Below are 15,288 nucleotides of genomic sequence, written 5' to 3'. Positions count from 1 at the left end.
TTCGTTAATTCCGTTTTAATTCTTTGAAAATATTTTTGCAACCTTGAAAACTATAGAGAAATATTTCCGATTTTCTTGCGCTTCAAAAAAAAAAAAAAAGATTAATAATTTTGATTGCATATATAGAAAATATTTGTACAGCTTTGAGAAAACTAAGTTTTAAGAGATGTTTCTAATTTTCTTGTGCCTGAAAAAAATATATTATTAATTTTGATTGCGAAAAAAAATATAGATTGCGGAAACTAATTTCAGAAAATAAGAATTTTACGAATATTGTGCTATCGAACAGGGTAAACTCGATTCTTTTCTTCTTTCAATCTACACCTGGCGTAACTTCTCAAGCGCATGACGGAGACCACCTACGGATACGTGTATCCGAACCCAGGTGGAATCATTAGAGCGAGAGATCGGCGCGTAGACATCCGCATGCGTATACCAGACTGTTAACATCCATCGGTTGGTGTATCAAAATGTCATGCCGTCAAAAGTCTCATTCTATACAATCTAGTTTTTTTCCTTTGTAACTCTTCGTTCATTCTCCCCATGTGTACTTTGCGTAAAAGAGTTGGAACGCGCTGCACGATACTGCATTAACAATATGCTACTGCTTTTCTCCCCCGTTAAGAACATTAATTTTTCACGGTGCGTGAATCTATTTTCCTGTAAGACTACGAGGGTGCTCAAAGGTATCCCTCGAAGGCACGTGTCATCAAATGAAGCTGCCAATTAATTCGAACACGCGTCATATGTGTACATCGACTTCCTGTGCTTATAAAAAAAGTCTAATATTGTTTTCTGTTTCAGGACATTGGACGAAATATTAGATCAATAAAATATACGAGATGGAAAATAAGACAAGGACAAAAATGAAGATTTTATATTATCTTCGCGTTCCGATCTATTTCTACGTGCACGATACGCACACTTTACACAAAAACATTTACGTTTATATAACATGTACATTTGTACTTTGAATAAAGCAAAATTTATGTCTAGCGAACATCAGACGGTTAATCGATTATTTACATTGGGACCATCAAGATCGTCGGTTGAACAATTCGAGAAGTCACTGATCCGTAAAATGACTAGCATCGTGGGTATCGTCGAGAGCGAATGGAAGTTCGTTGGGGACTGCCCACAGTCAAGAGTTAACAAAAGTCCGTTACAATTATATTCCTCGAAGTAATCATTTGGTTGAACATTCAGAAAACATGATGAAACGACCAGTAATCGATTTAAGCAATAGCACGTACCGTTTCATTCAATTTTGAAACGCAATCCCATTTAAGCGATTCGAATAAATACAAATAGTATACGAGGCTAAATATTAAGTGAAAATTACGATCAACTTTAATATGTACATAGATATATTCGATTCATGAATATTTTTGTATATATATATATATATATATATATATATATATATATACATGTATTTAAGTATATTACTATCATAAGTCATATGTATAAATATTTAAAAAATTTTATAAAAGTTTTATAAATATATATATTATATTTTTTTAAGAATTTAAAAAAAATAAAAAATAAAAAATTTTTCAAGATAAATTTAAAAATCATAATAGAATATATAAAAAACGGACGAATAGCGTTAAATATAAACTTTGTATAAATATTGCGTATACTTTTTCAAAGTGCTAATAAGATGTAATGCTTTAAGAGGTTTTCTAATTTAAGAAAGAGGTTTTCTAATTTAAGAAATACTCATTCAAGTTAATTATAGAGAGCTCTTACGAATTCCTCATGATCGTTTCACGAACGATCAACGTCGTTGTTCGTTTTAATTATTTTCTTAATTGCACCATGCGACGACGGTACATTTAATTAGCTTTGTGATTGAGTCAATGAAAACAACAAACACACATAACAGCGGGACGTAATGATTGCGGCTGGATATTACATCGAGGAGGAACGATTGCTTTTATAGAGATACTGGTTTTACACTGCCTATCGTTCGCCGATTGCTAAATAAGTCAACGTCGGCGTGGATTTTTTTTTTTTGCAATCGATTTGAATTTATTCAAGAAGGTTGCCCACGACCTGTACGACCTGTCTGGAGTGTCTGGACTATTGTTAATTGCGCTCGGGAGTACCGCTCGTAGGATCCGATTATACGCATACGCTTTTCCGGTGAGGAAACTCAATGCGCGTCCACTGGGACGAAAACGAAATCGAAGACTCTTGATTTTCATATTTTTATGAAGTCACCAAGGCATTTTATTATCAGAAGAGATCGATACTTTTTTGGCGATATCATAAATCAACACTCTATATATAACACAGTGTCCCTCCCCTTCCCCCCGTCCTTCTGGTATTAATTTATCGCCCGCTTGATCACATGTGAGATTTGTGAGGAAGGCGTAGGCTACGTCAAAGTGTTCCTTACACGTCGTTTCGTGTGTTACCCACGCACCCATCCCCGTGTATTAGATTAGTGTCTCTGAATAACGCCATTATATACGGGGTGTTTAATTCGCGGGTATACAGCTGGTTTTTTTCCTGTAACAAAAAGAACAGATCTTTCGTATCAAGCTATATCAAGCACCCTTCTGTACTTGTTCTCGCCAGTAGCCATGTTGAATTACAAGATGAGTCTATGGTGTAGGAATCGCTTTTTGCTCGGCTCAAGGCCTCGGCGAGAGATGTGAATGAATCTAGAACCTGTTTCTCCCCGCATCTTCATCTCACACTTGCCCGACTTCTTTGCATTCAAGTTGAACGATAATTTTATTGAAAATAACATTCAATATTCTTTTATCCACATTATCGGTATATTTTTAATGCATAATATTCATCCTTGCTTTGTAAAAATTTTTGAAAGCAAAATTTTTCGTTTCCTTTTTTATTTCCATGGAATATGCGTGCTTATAAAGTTGTTAAAAAGATTTCATCGACATATACTATAAGTTAAAGGAGATAAAAAAAAATAGAGAGAAAGAAAGAGAGAGAGAGAGAGAAAATAAATATTATCATTGATAAATTATTGCGGATAAGAAAGAGACACACACATACACATACACAAACAGAAATATTATCCATATAATTGTTAAAAAGAAAAAACAGGGGCGAAAGAAAGGTAGGAGGGGATTGTGTTCCTGTGCAGGTAGCGCCACGCGTAATCGGTACGACTATGTGATGCCGGCAGTTTCTTGCGAGTCTTGCCGGTGAACAGGTCGCGGAGTCGCGAGAACGGGGCTTCTTCCCTCTCGTCGATCGGTGGCAGGCGGTATCGGTATCGGTTTCTCTCTCGCGTCGGGTTCGCTCTGAAACAGACGGCCGTGTGAGTCGCGTCGTCGACCGTTTTATTTATCAGTGCGTTTCCGCATTCACGGACGCGTGGTAAAATCCGCGAATTAGATCGGAATTACCGATGACGTATCGCTTTAATCGCAAGACTATGTTCGCGACGAGCAATAACGTTCTTTGATCGAAGGTAAGTTTTCGGTCACGATGTGTGTGTGTGTGTGTGTGTGTATGTATCTACTATTTTATCCTCCATTCCGTATGTCATTTAATAATCGCACGCGCTGCTTCCTCAATTTCGCAATAAATTTAAATAGATAATTGATGATGAAAAGTCTGTTTCGTTTTTTTTTTTTACATCCTCAGAGGGTAAAGTTAATTATTGATAAAATTATATGATATTGAATACTTTGTATGCCCATCAATTCTCGCCGCTTTATGTTCAGTCGTACTTAATATTTCTGACAGAGGACATTGATGTAAACAAACGTCGTGTACACACACAGCTAATGTGGAATTTAACTCCAATGCATTATCTCAAACAATTATATGTTTATGAATAATATATTTTCAATATTGCTAGAGATTATCGATTTTTGATCAGATTTCTGCTATTAATAAATAGTGCTAAAAATTGCCTTTCTCTTTAGAGAAAGATAACAGAAATATAATAATAAAAATTATTAAACTTCCCGTAAACAAAGATGTCAGCTCAACTATAAAAGTTAAATTAGAAATTATTTATCGAAATATCTTTCACTTCGATAGTGAAAGATATTTTGATAAATAATTTCTAATCAAAATCTATCACAATTAATGTTGAATAATTATAATGATCACACGTTAAAATAAGAGACGTTTTTTCTTAAACGGTATTTTTATAAAGGCATTTTTGTGGAACAATTCAGCTAGTCTAATAATTCTGCGTATATCTAAAAAAAAATTGCGTGCAGAAAAAAGCTAAATGTATATAAAAAATTTCAGAAACTTAATTTTTACTTCTTATAACGGAATATTTTTGAAGATCATTATGATTATCTTAAATCTTAATCTTTGTATATTTTATTGAGCCTAATTACTTCGAAGGATATATTTTCGAAAAATAGAAACAAATTAAAGTCAGTTGATGATCTCGACTAACAATAAGTAATTTGTTACTTATATCTTTGTAGTTTTTTAGCGCAACGAAAGCAAATATTTTGTGTATTCGATTTTGCAGAAAGGAAAATAAATGTTGAATATCTTTAAAACGTTGGTACAAGAAAAATATATATATTAGATTGCTACGATTAGACACGCCATAAATCTAGAGACATACGTTATATGTATATGTTTATGCGCATCCTTTATAAATAAGACCATATAATCGCATTAATATCATAATATCTACCAAGGCTGATATTTCTAAGGCCATTAACAATGTGAATCATATTTTTTTTCCACGACATATAAGTTAATAAACTTGAAAAACATTAAATTTTTTATCGTGGCAATTATCCGACAATTATAACTAAGAAGCGGCGATATTTTTAAATGTGTATCTAAGAATACATGCGAAGTACATTTTACGGAATAAATTGCATATTATATATATATATATATATATATATATATATATATATATATATATACCTATTACTCATTGCACGTAATGTATTGCATATCGCTTTCGAACTACGTGTTCAAAGAATAAATATTCACCAAATCGATATCGCATCATGAATAAAGTAACGTGCACGGATGTGATGACACATTTCAAATTAAAATAAAATTAAATGGCGGTAAAATTTAGAAATATTTTGCAAATAACTGCACGGTCTGCAGGGAGCTTTATTGTCGTAAGCCATGCGCAACCCATTTCTTACACTATCATGTTGGCGGTTAATATTATAAACAACGTGATTAACTGGTAGATACACTAGGCACTATGTGTGCACTATGTACCGCGAACTCACCTATTTCAAGATAACGGTATAACATCATAAGCGATGCGCGAGATGCATTACTGTTATGCAGTACGCGCGCTTTATTCTGTGAAATTAAACACGCCCCTTTTAACACTCTGACGGACAGCCGAGAAATATGATATTAATAACTGTAAGTATTTTTAAGAAACTTTACGTCTAAATTTTCATCTAATATCATTTATAATAAAGATATTATTTTACATAATTTTATTTTCAGAAAAAAATATCTAATAGAGTTTCTAAATTAATTTTTTACCCTTCGTATTAAAACGCAAGGACCCGCAGGTGCACACATTTTTACCCTCCATACGACATTCATTATTACGTGCACTTATATCGACCTCATCATTTTTTCGTCTCATGAGGGGAAGTTGAACTGTGTGCATAAATTATTCCTTAGTTTAAGTAATTTAAATAGGATTAAAAAAAAGATATATAAAAATGCATTTTTAATACAAAGGTTCTTAAAATGCAATTGAATTATAAATGAATCTGCTTCTATTAAGAATTCAAAAAAATCCGGGCTCTCTATGTCAATTATCAATTAACTCGCAACTTTTTTTTACTAAATTCACGAAATCTTTAGAAAATGATCTGTCGACGTTACTCGTGTAGTGAACGTTGCGCTGTCGAGGACACGCAGCCTCCGGGCCGATAGTTTTACTTTCTACGGGATGCCGTTCGGTCAAGAGTAAAAAAATATGGAAAAGATGTATGCCGGGAATTAAAGAGGAGAGCAAAGAGAGAGAAAGAGATCCGTCGCGCGCGGGCGACCGAGATATATATATATACCGTATTTCACGTCGATGCGTGACACCGATTTCGTTTAACCGATTCGTCCAAGGAATCGCGCTTTTATTTTTCGAAGTCGTGTCATCAAGGCCTCGAATTTTTGGACCAGATCTACATGATTGTACAAGAGAACCTATAACGCGCGCGCCAGCGGTCTCGTTATTACCTGAAACTATATGTCTAATCGATGATGAGGGTGATGGGTAGCTGTTGTCCCTTGTTCACAAGGACAATGGACATCTGCTCGCTGGCACGTATAGCGCTTCTCGAAAGGCACGGCAGGTTCCCATGGCTTTTGAAGAGTCAGGTGTGCCTAGCAGTGAGAGCGCGAGGGCTAACGCGAACCTTGCAAAGAGATATCAGTATCTTTCTCTTTCTATATTTCTATATTATTTATATTTGTATATACATATAATTTTATAAATATTATTCGAGCAATATAACTTTTAAGCTACAAAATGTTCAATTTAAAAATTCTGGTTTTAAAAAATATTTATTTTTATAATATATATCGTTATTGAAGTTTGTTATGCTCGTTGTTGAAGAAAAAATAAAGTTTTTATCTATATGGACATTAATTTTACATTGATAGCCTCGAATTGAACGAAAAATAAAGAGGCTGTGTCGTAACAAGTTCCAAATTAGGACTTGGCTCTCGCTCCGCTATGTTAACAGTTTCAGTTCACTGTTTCCTGACAAGAGTTCTGCGTAAAACTTGAACATAAAATTATGGAAAGAAATATAAAATTATCTTACTATTGTGCGAAAGTATTATAAAACGAAATTTTGGCTAAAAATAATTGTGCTTATTCTTTTGTGCAATTTAATGACGGAAAGTCGGCCGAATATTTCTACAATTGAATACAGTTAAAGATGTATTTATTTTGCTAATACATTTACTCGGCCCTGTCATTCCAATTGAAAAGCCAGATAGATCCTTGCTTTCTCCACTCGAATTTGCAATCGCTTAGATTGCATCGAAGATATCAACCGTTACTTTGTTCTCTTCTAGATATACTCTTGACCAATGCCTTCAAATTAAGTCCCAGTTTATGCAGATGTATTTTCTCTTAGACAACGGCATGTATAATAATTCTTTCTTTCTCTTTAGCTGAAATTTGTCGTTATAAATTTTGTTGAATGCTGTCATTATCAATTCATCAATCATTATCCTTTTATTAATTTTTTAAAATATATTATTAAAAATAATATTAAAATACATAAATACAATTATTATTTGTCGAGTATAACGAGGAAAGATAACATTTGATAAAACAAAAGTGAGATAGAAGAATCGCGATGTAACATGTTGTGTAAAAATAAGAAATAGAAGGAAAAAAGGTATAGGTTCGTTGTCCGATTATCTACCTGCGGTGCTTCTCTCGCGGTCCATTTTGCTCCTTTTTATTCAAAAACGTAAAACAGACATACGGGCATGTGACAGATGTACATACATACACGATGGCGACCGTTTCGTGGACGAGGGCTGACGTCATCCGACGACAAACCTTTCAAGGAAGTCCGAGGCTGTCTCGCGAAGTCCTCCCTTCCACGTTTCTCTCCTTTCTTTGCTTTTTACTCTCATACGTACAGGGTGTTCCGTAGTATTTACCGTAGCCGATACCGTAGGATTTTTAAATTTGAAAAACGTTTCTTATTCAATATGTAATTTTTGATATTACAAGTATTATTTACAATGAATTAAATACACTGAGGAAAAAAACAGAGATTCTTTTCGAAAACCGATTCTCGAAAAATATGTTAATGACATAATTCGTTATTTTATCATAATTTATGTTAACACGAGTAAATAATTTTACTTGCAGCACACTTTAACTATGCGTCTTTTCAAACGTTATACAGCCGATACGAGCCCGCAGCTTGTTTCGGCTGTACCTATCTCCCAAGATATTGCCGCTACTGTCGAAAGTAATACACCTGAGACATCGGAGAAGAAATCAAAGACAGACGACAGATTGGAAGATAATCTTCCCATTAAAGAGAATATCGACACGCAAAAGGAACCGGTGGATTCCTCTATTCTAACTCGTAAAGGTAGGAATATGATATATATTATTTGTAATATTTAAATTAAATTAAATTAAATTACAACATTGAGTGTGTGTACTTTAACATCCGTATCAATGTATATAACTTTACTGTTTTGTAATATCCGTATCAATGTATATCACTTTATTCTATAATAAGCAAAAATAGCGAAGATTAATTTTGACATTTTAATATCGAATCCTGCATTCTTACTCGTACTTTGAAAGGAATTTCAACTTGGGGACGAAAGATGGGTCGGAGATGGGATCAAATGAAGAGATCGGACAGTTCCGAATTGCTTTCGGTATCGCGACGGCGACGACGATGGAGCCCGCATCGGAAGAGCAGTTACGATGAAACGTCGAACGAAAAAGAAAACGTAAAATATAATAAAACATCTTAACACGCTTTATACACGCGGCATGATTGCTTTAATTAACAATAAGATATTGACCGAATAAGTCTCTCATTGCGCGGTTATTCTGAATAATCGATACTTTTAGGGTAATAGCGAGTTCCTGAGGCCAAAAAGAATTCCCAGGGTAGAATCGTTGAGAAACTTCTTTAGGACTGGCGGCGAACATTCTTTCAATTCCAAGAGTCCTGCGAGAAACGCGACGATACAAGAGGAAGACATCGTCGAAATCAGACATTGCCCGATGGAGAAGACTTTGAGCGAAGGAGCGATCAAGAAAATTCCGTTTCGAGGTATCTACTCCGAGAATATCGACGCTAGCGAATTCGCTGAAATCGATCGAGAAACGTTCCTTCGTCAAAAGAAATTGCAGCTTAGTCGTAGTATTCAGGATCTTCAAGAGCAGCGAAGAGTCTTGGATTACATACTCAAGAATCAGGAGATTTTGAAGACGCAACGAGGCGACGCGTTCGTGAGAGAAACACTGGAGAACGTTGCTATGAATTGGAAGCAAATCTCCAATTCTGATTGCGCTTCCACGGAAGAAACGAAGAGCGGCTCGACGCGAATGCCTGATCATCAATCTGCTGCCGTTAACGCCAATGAATTTAAGGAAAACGTTTGTCATCCCCAAGGATCCTCCGCCGCGCTGACCGGTTTGGAAGATTTATTGAGCAATTTACGCATAGGTTGCGATGAAAGTGGCTACGATTCAGATAGTACACGAGCCGGTGCGGATTCGCCGGACAGTGAAAAATTGACAGTACCTTCGTTGTCAAAGCCGCGTAGTTTCTCATTAACGTCCGACGATTATCACGGTTTGCCGCTACTGTTTCGTAGTGATGCCTCGCGGAAAAAAGAGGCAGCGATCGACTCAAATTCATCTGGAACGTATACTTCGACAGACGTTGAACAAGTTGACATTGCTGTCGACGCCGTGACAAGCAGTGCTTCCTTCAATGCTTCGACTACAACGCAATCTACCACCTTAATGTCGGAAGACGACACGGATAGCTGTGATGATGATACTTTTGCCGATCTTATGGAATATCAATCAGATTTAACAAGAAGTTATTCTAAAAGCGAAGCGGATTTCTTTCCGCAGTGTCACGAGGATCTAATGAAAGCAGCATCTTCCGCGACTTCCGCTCCACTTGGCGAAGATTTAATGAAACTCAAGATGATGGAGAGTAATAATCCCAATGTTATTCTGACACAATATGACGCTTCTGACGATGCTGATACACGTGGCATTGATGATGCCAAGACAAAGGTCAACTTCAGGGAGAGAGAAGCTTGTGTAACGCCAACAAATCATGTACCTCAGATGATCAGATTTCAGAATGTATTGAAAGATAAGAAATATAGAAATCGCAAGTGCTCCAGTCCGAGCGTATTACATCTTTTAGAGCACGCCGCATCTCCGTGTAACGACAGTCCTCCGGCTAATAAAGCTTCTTCTCTATCTAAGACGATGACTAACCCACTACGATATTACAGCCCGAAGAGATCACGCTCCACTCTGGAACTCGATACAACAGACGTGACGAGGAACGCGGCGAAGAAAGTGTTGACATTGAATGCTTGCGAGGCCGCTTTTCCTACAATTTCCAAGACAAAAACCCTAGTACGACGCGAATTAAAAACGATGAAACTCACGGTGAACTATAACGAGACCCCGGCGGGTCTCGGTATTTCGGTGGAGCGACACGAGGCGGCCAGGCCGTTTTACGTGATCGCTAGGATGGATCCAGACGGAGAAGCAGCTAGATCGAGACAGTTTTGTATTGGTGATGAGATCGTCCGAGTCTGTGGACGTAGGATACGCGGTATGTCGATGACAGAGGCGCGAAATGCTTTGCGAAGCTGCGTTGGCACAGTCGAGTTGCAGGTAGCGAGGGAGCCGAAGAAAATCGGCGATACCTGGGGCGATGTCTTGACGCGAACCCGAAGCGATCCCGATTCGTGGATTTTGAAGAGCCAGAGAACCGAATTTCAGCCGGCTTTTCGCGCATCATCTTCGACAAACGCCAGCTCATCTCTTGCCATTGATGAGACGACTACCACTATCCGGAAAATAACGGGGATGAAAAAGTTCCAGATCGTGAGGAAACGAAGCGCCGAAGCTCCCGCCGTTCAACGAGGTTCCAGTTTAGCCATGGATCTGCTGACAGTTGTATTAGTAAAGGGCGCGCCGAAGAAATTGGGCTTCTCCATTGTTGGTGGTGTGGACAGCAATAAAGGGCGCATGGGTATTTTCGTGAAAGATATTATGCCTGATGGACAAGCTGCGGAAGAAGGTATTGTATTTTTTTCGAGACGTGATTAAAATGAGAATAAAATTTTATGGGAATAAAATTTAATGGGAATGGATAACGATGAAAGATATATAAAGAGAAAAAAACAGTTTCCATATTTGTTTGCCTGTAATGTTATTAAAGGTACTCTGAGAGCAGGGGACGAAATTTTAGCCATCAATGGCTCTTCATTAGACGGACTAACGCATGCCAAGGCGTTGCAGATGTTCAAGAACACTAAAGCCGGAAACTTGATACTTCACGTTGCGCGAAGAGACCCGACGCATAAACGGTTGTGTCACAAACTATGCAGTTTAGAATAATGCGATGTTTAATTTTTAACACACCGGTTAGTTTTTGCTTCGCTCTATTAACAATCTCACACTGGACAATCTTCACCTGTTTCTTGCTTTCATCGTTAATTAATAATTATAATTATATGACGTTTAATAATGATCTTTTTCTATGTTGCAGATACATCACGCAATCAAAATCGTATGATTGCCTCAATAAATTAACGAAGTCTACCGACGAGTGAAACTATTGCCATTACCGTCATTATCGAATTAATCTTATTACTATAAACAGAAATGAATTTGAACAATTTGAGAAATTTTTTTTTATATACGACTTTTTCTAGGATCTGTTAAATTAATAATTTATATTTCAAAAAGATTATATACTAATGATATCATGCGTTTAAAATAACTTATATACATCTTGATTAGCATTTTAATATATTTCCAATAATAATTTATATGCAAAACAATAAATGTATATATATGTAGGCTGTAATCAAATCATAATTGTGATAACAATTGATTATTTTTACCAATGGATAATATTTGTAATCCACTTCTTTTTCTAATAGATTTTTTTTTTTTTTTTTGACAAATAAGAATATTTAGCTCTATGTATAATATTAATTTTGAAATCTCTGAAACAAAATCTCAGAGAAGATAATGAAAAGATGTCTCCATTTATTTACATATTGCATATTTAGCTTAACTTGTTTCAAAAAAAGGAGGAAAATAAGGAAAATTAAATTATATATTGCTATTAAAATATTTGCATTCTAGGAACACAGTCTATTTAGTTAAAACGTTATATTCTAACGTTAGAGATATTAATTAAGGAAATAGAATAGTGCGATAACAATATTATGTAGCTTTATAACCATATCCTGTTAGATGTAGTATGCTAACAATTTGGAATATGGTTTGACTTAACAGCATTGTAGGATTTAATATATGTTTTTATTTAAAAACATATTGAGTAAATCGAACTACGTGAAAACTAAAAAAAATATCTAGTTTTGTCCGACACATAAATCATTGCTCGCGTATCGTAACTACAATAATTAGTAATTCTCATTAAGTTATTTGTTAAGAGACTGACATAACGAATGTCTACCTGCAAAATGCTGTGATATCAATTATAGTCGTATCGGCACTGTATAATATTATTACTGTATATTTAATAATAAATGTGATGTTAAATATAAAAATATACCTTTTTACAGGTTTCTCTCTTTTAATTAAATACTTCAAAAAAATTTTATGCAAATTTCTAAATTTTTATCTATAGTTTGTTGACGCTCAAGTTGAAGACATCGGTCACAAGAAGTCACTAATAAAGTATTTATATTTCAGAATTAATCTTTCAACGATAAAAATGCCGTGAAATAAGATACACTCGTTTGCACCACCTTAAATCGAACAGGAACGCATAAGCTGTTTCCTGTATATATTGTAAAATAATTTTTGCAGATTCTCTCTTATACTTACCGTGGCGAAAAGTGACATCGACAACGGAAACAAATTACCTGCTGTCAATTTGCATGGAACAATACTTCTATAAAGAGTTATAATTAACAATGACTTTAATCTTGGCGAGAACTTATACCATTGCGCTGCATATCTGTAAGAAAAAAATATTTTTTAAAACTATTTTTTAAATTATTTTATATAAGAATTTTATTAGAATCGCGATATGACACAAAGTAGAAAATATCGAAAAAAATTTTCTTAAAATTTTTGATATCTTAAATATTTTGTAAATGTATCCCTGAATATAATATTATAGTTAGAAAAAAATTAAATTGCGACTTTATTCTAAGAGAAACTCCGAAATTGATTTGCAAGTTTTGAAGCATATCGAAATTTAGAATGATCAAAATAAATTAATTTTAAGATACTTTTAATAAGTCGAATTCCAAAATTTATGAAATTTATTTAATGTACACGTAAATATATATGTAAGAATATAAAATTATTATTACGTTTGGTGAAATATATTCTGACTTGCATCCATTAATTTCTGGCCGGAATAACACGCGATCATCAATTGTAATAATGCTCCCATGATTATAAACGTAAATCTAATCATTTCTTCCACTTGGTCTAATACATAGACAATCTATAATATATTTATATTATATATCAAATATTATATATATTATATATATATTATATTGTGATATATATATATATATATATGTATCCATGTTCTGTCTGAAATATAATTATAATCTCACGAAATTTTTACGTATGTAGTATATAACGATGTCGATTATGGGAAAGTTGGCCATTTAAAAATATATCCTATGTATGAATAATTACTCTACACTTACGCGAACTCCAATCAAACTGAAAACCGCGCCAATCAATATTGAAAAGCTAATTCCCACAATCTTATACGTGTCGTTCAATATATCGACATACCTGCAAAATAACAATGATTTTATATATAATGAATCTCATTCTTTTATTACATCTAGATCATCTTTGGCGATTTTTTACGAAACATTGATCGAAAGACAACAAACGCGAAAAAGCTCACGCTTACTGTAAAGCAAGTTGATGTTTCTTCAAACACACAATGTACTTTCGATATATCATTTTCTCATTGAACAATTCATACTCCGTATTCGCGTGATATCCAGTCTCGTTGACTTCATGCACATGCGATATTATGTTCTCAATTTGTTGTCTGCAATACAATCCTCGCGATATTTCATGAAAGGATGATATATATATATATATTTTTTTTTATTTATATCATTTATATTTTTATGTTTATATTTATTTATTTATACATTTTTATATCGTACTTACCCGACAACTTGGAATAAGCTACATGCATGCGCAGTGCATGCAACATGCATAGTATCAACAGACACCATGATGGTTATACCCATCGTGATCATGATAGTGGTATATAAAAATATTTCTACAAAATACTTATTTTGATCTACACCGTATTCGGCGTACACTGCAAAATGTCGCGGACGCGATTCATTAAGAGGTAGCACGATATCAAGAAGCATCGGTCCTAATGAAGGTATTATGATAAACATTGACATCATAACGTATACGAGTACTGCAAATTTATTAATTTTATATATATATAGGTTTTTAAATGTATTTTTATACAAAAATTATATCGATCATTACACACACACACATATAATTTTTTTTTTTATAAAGTAACACCACTTACTGGAGTAAGATACTGAAAATTTGTGTGCTATGGCAGAATAAGTTTTCATAATTTGAACTTCGAGTTCATTCGTAAATATATTCCAATGATTTTCCATAGTTTCATATAAATGCTGAAACTAATCACAAAAGACAAACATGCAGAAACAAATATATATATAATTGTTAAAATAATAGACAGAATGAAAAAGGGAAAAGTAAATTTCATTTAAATAAAACTTAAAGATAAAATAAATGATATACATTGACGTTTCGAATATTTACCTTGCTGCGATACCAAAGCTGATTCAATAATTTTACAAGGAAAGCCAACGTTACAGTTATTTGATACAGACATTCAAAGATCATTTGTTTATTGTGTCTATGCATGTACAATGTTCTTATCTGCAATTCAATTGTATTGTAATTCGAAAAGAAAATATATATAATATGGCAAAAATAATATTTGGCATATATATGTGTGTGGATAGAAACTTTTAAAGACTAATCGAACGTCCAGAAATTTAAATGTATCGATTATTACCTCAAATGGCAAGTAACTTAACTCGAGTACAAAGTAGAACATCGGCAATAAACATTTCGCGAGCTTACGTTGGAATGGCCAGAGACCTAAGCACGACAAAAATATTCTATTGATATTGTACTCTCGAAGTATATTCACCAGCATGATTCTCTTCTGCTTGTTACGACAGAAATGACCGCGTACACGTGTTAACCGATCTTTGCACGACCGAAGAAAAAAATAAAATTATAGATGTGTCGGAAGAATTGTAAAATTATGGGATGTCAAATATATCAATCTCCCGTTACTTATGTACCATCAAAATTAAATTGCTACTTGTCTTTGAAATGCAATTTCTTACATGTTCTTACGTCTTTTCAGAATGACATTTATCGATGTGAGAGTAGCTGGCGAGGATATGAGAATAATAAAGAGCAGGTGAGCGCTCTGTTTTATCTTGAATTTTATCTTGAATTTTATCAACGAATTTCTCTCCTATGTTACA

General features: G+C 34.3%; 2 protein-coding genes across 4 annotated transcripts; one reads left to right on the top strand and one right to left on the bottom strand.

The window, feature by feature from the left end:
* The first annotated feature begins 3,172 nt into the window (after window positions 1-3,172).
* LOC126857991 (uncharacterized) lies at window positions 3,173-12,290 on the top strand. Of its 3 annotated transcripts, none has more exons than XM_050607969.1 (6): window positions 3,173-3,451; window positions 7,884-8,075; window positions 8,297-8,448; window positions 8,573-10,784; window positions 10,926-11,073; window positions 11,256-12,290. In XM_050607969.1, exons 3-6 carry the CDS (start codon window positions 8,320-8,322, stop codon window positions 11,317-11,319), a joined length of 2,553 nt encoding a protein of 850 aa, XP_050463926.1. In that variant the 5' UTR covers window positions 3,173-3,451; window positions 7,884-8,075; window positions 8,297-8,319; the 3' UTR covers window positions 11,320-12,290. The 3 variants fall into 3 exon arrangements, with proteins under 3 accessions (XP_050463926.1, XP_050463924.1, XP_050463925.1); XM_050607967.1 differs by having other exon boundaries at window positions 7,847-8,075; XM_050607968.1 differs by having other exon boundaries at window positions 7,847-8,075; window positions 10,926-11,130.
* A 97-nt stretch (window positions 12,291-12,387) lies between these two features.
* Window positions 12,388-14,948, bottom strand: LOC126858011 (odorant receptor Or2-like). Its single transcript, XM_050608014.1, has 9 exons — window positions 14,805-14,948; window positions 14,546-14,665; window positions 14,283-14,400; window positions 13,898-14,162; window positions 13,629-13,772; window positions 13,414-13,504; window positions 13,063-13,199; window positions 12,569-12,701; window positions 12,388-12,489 (listed from the first exon to the last, which is right to left on the bottom strand). The coding sequence occupies exons 1-9, from the start codon at window positions 14,946-14,948 to the stop codon at window positions 12,436-12,438; spliced, it is 1,206 nt and encodes a 401-aa protein (XP_050463971.1). The 3' UTR covers window positions 12,388-12,435.
* Between the last annotated feature and the right edge of the window lie 340 nt (window positions 14,949-15,288).

This window comes from Cataglyphis hispanica, chromosome 23 (assembly GCF_021464435.1).
Source record: "Cataglyphis hispanica isolate Lineage 1 chromosome 23, ULB_Chis1_1.0, whole genome shotgun sequence".
Lineage (NCBI taxonomy): Eukaryota > Metazoa > Arthropoda > Insecta > Hymenoptera > Formicidae > Cataglyphis > Cataglyphis hispanica.
This window is presented reverse-complemented; position numbering and strand designations above follow the sequence as displayed.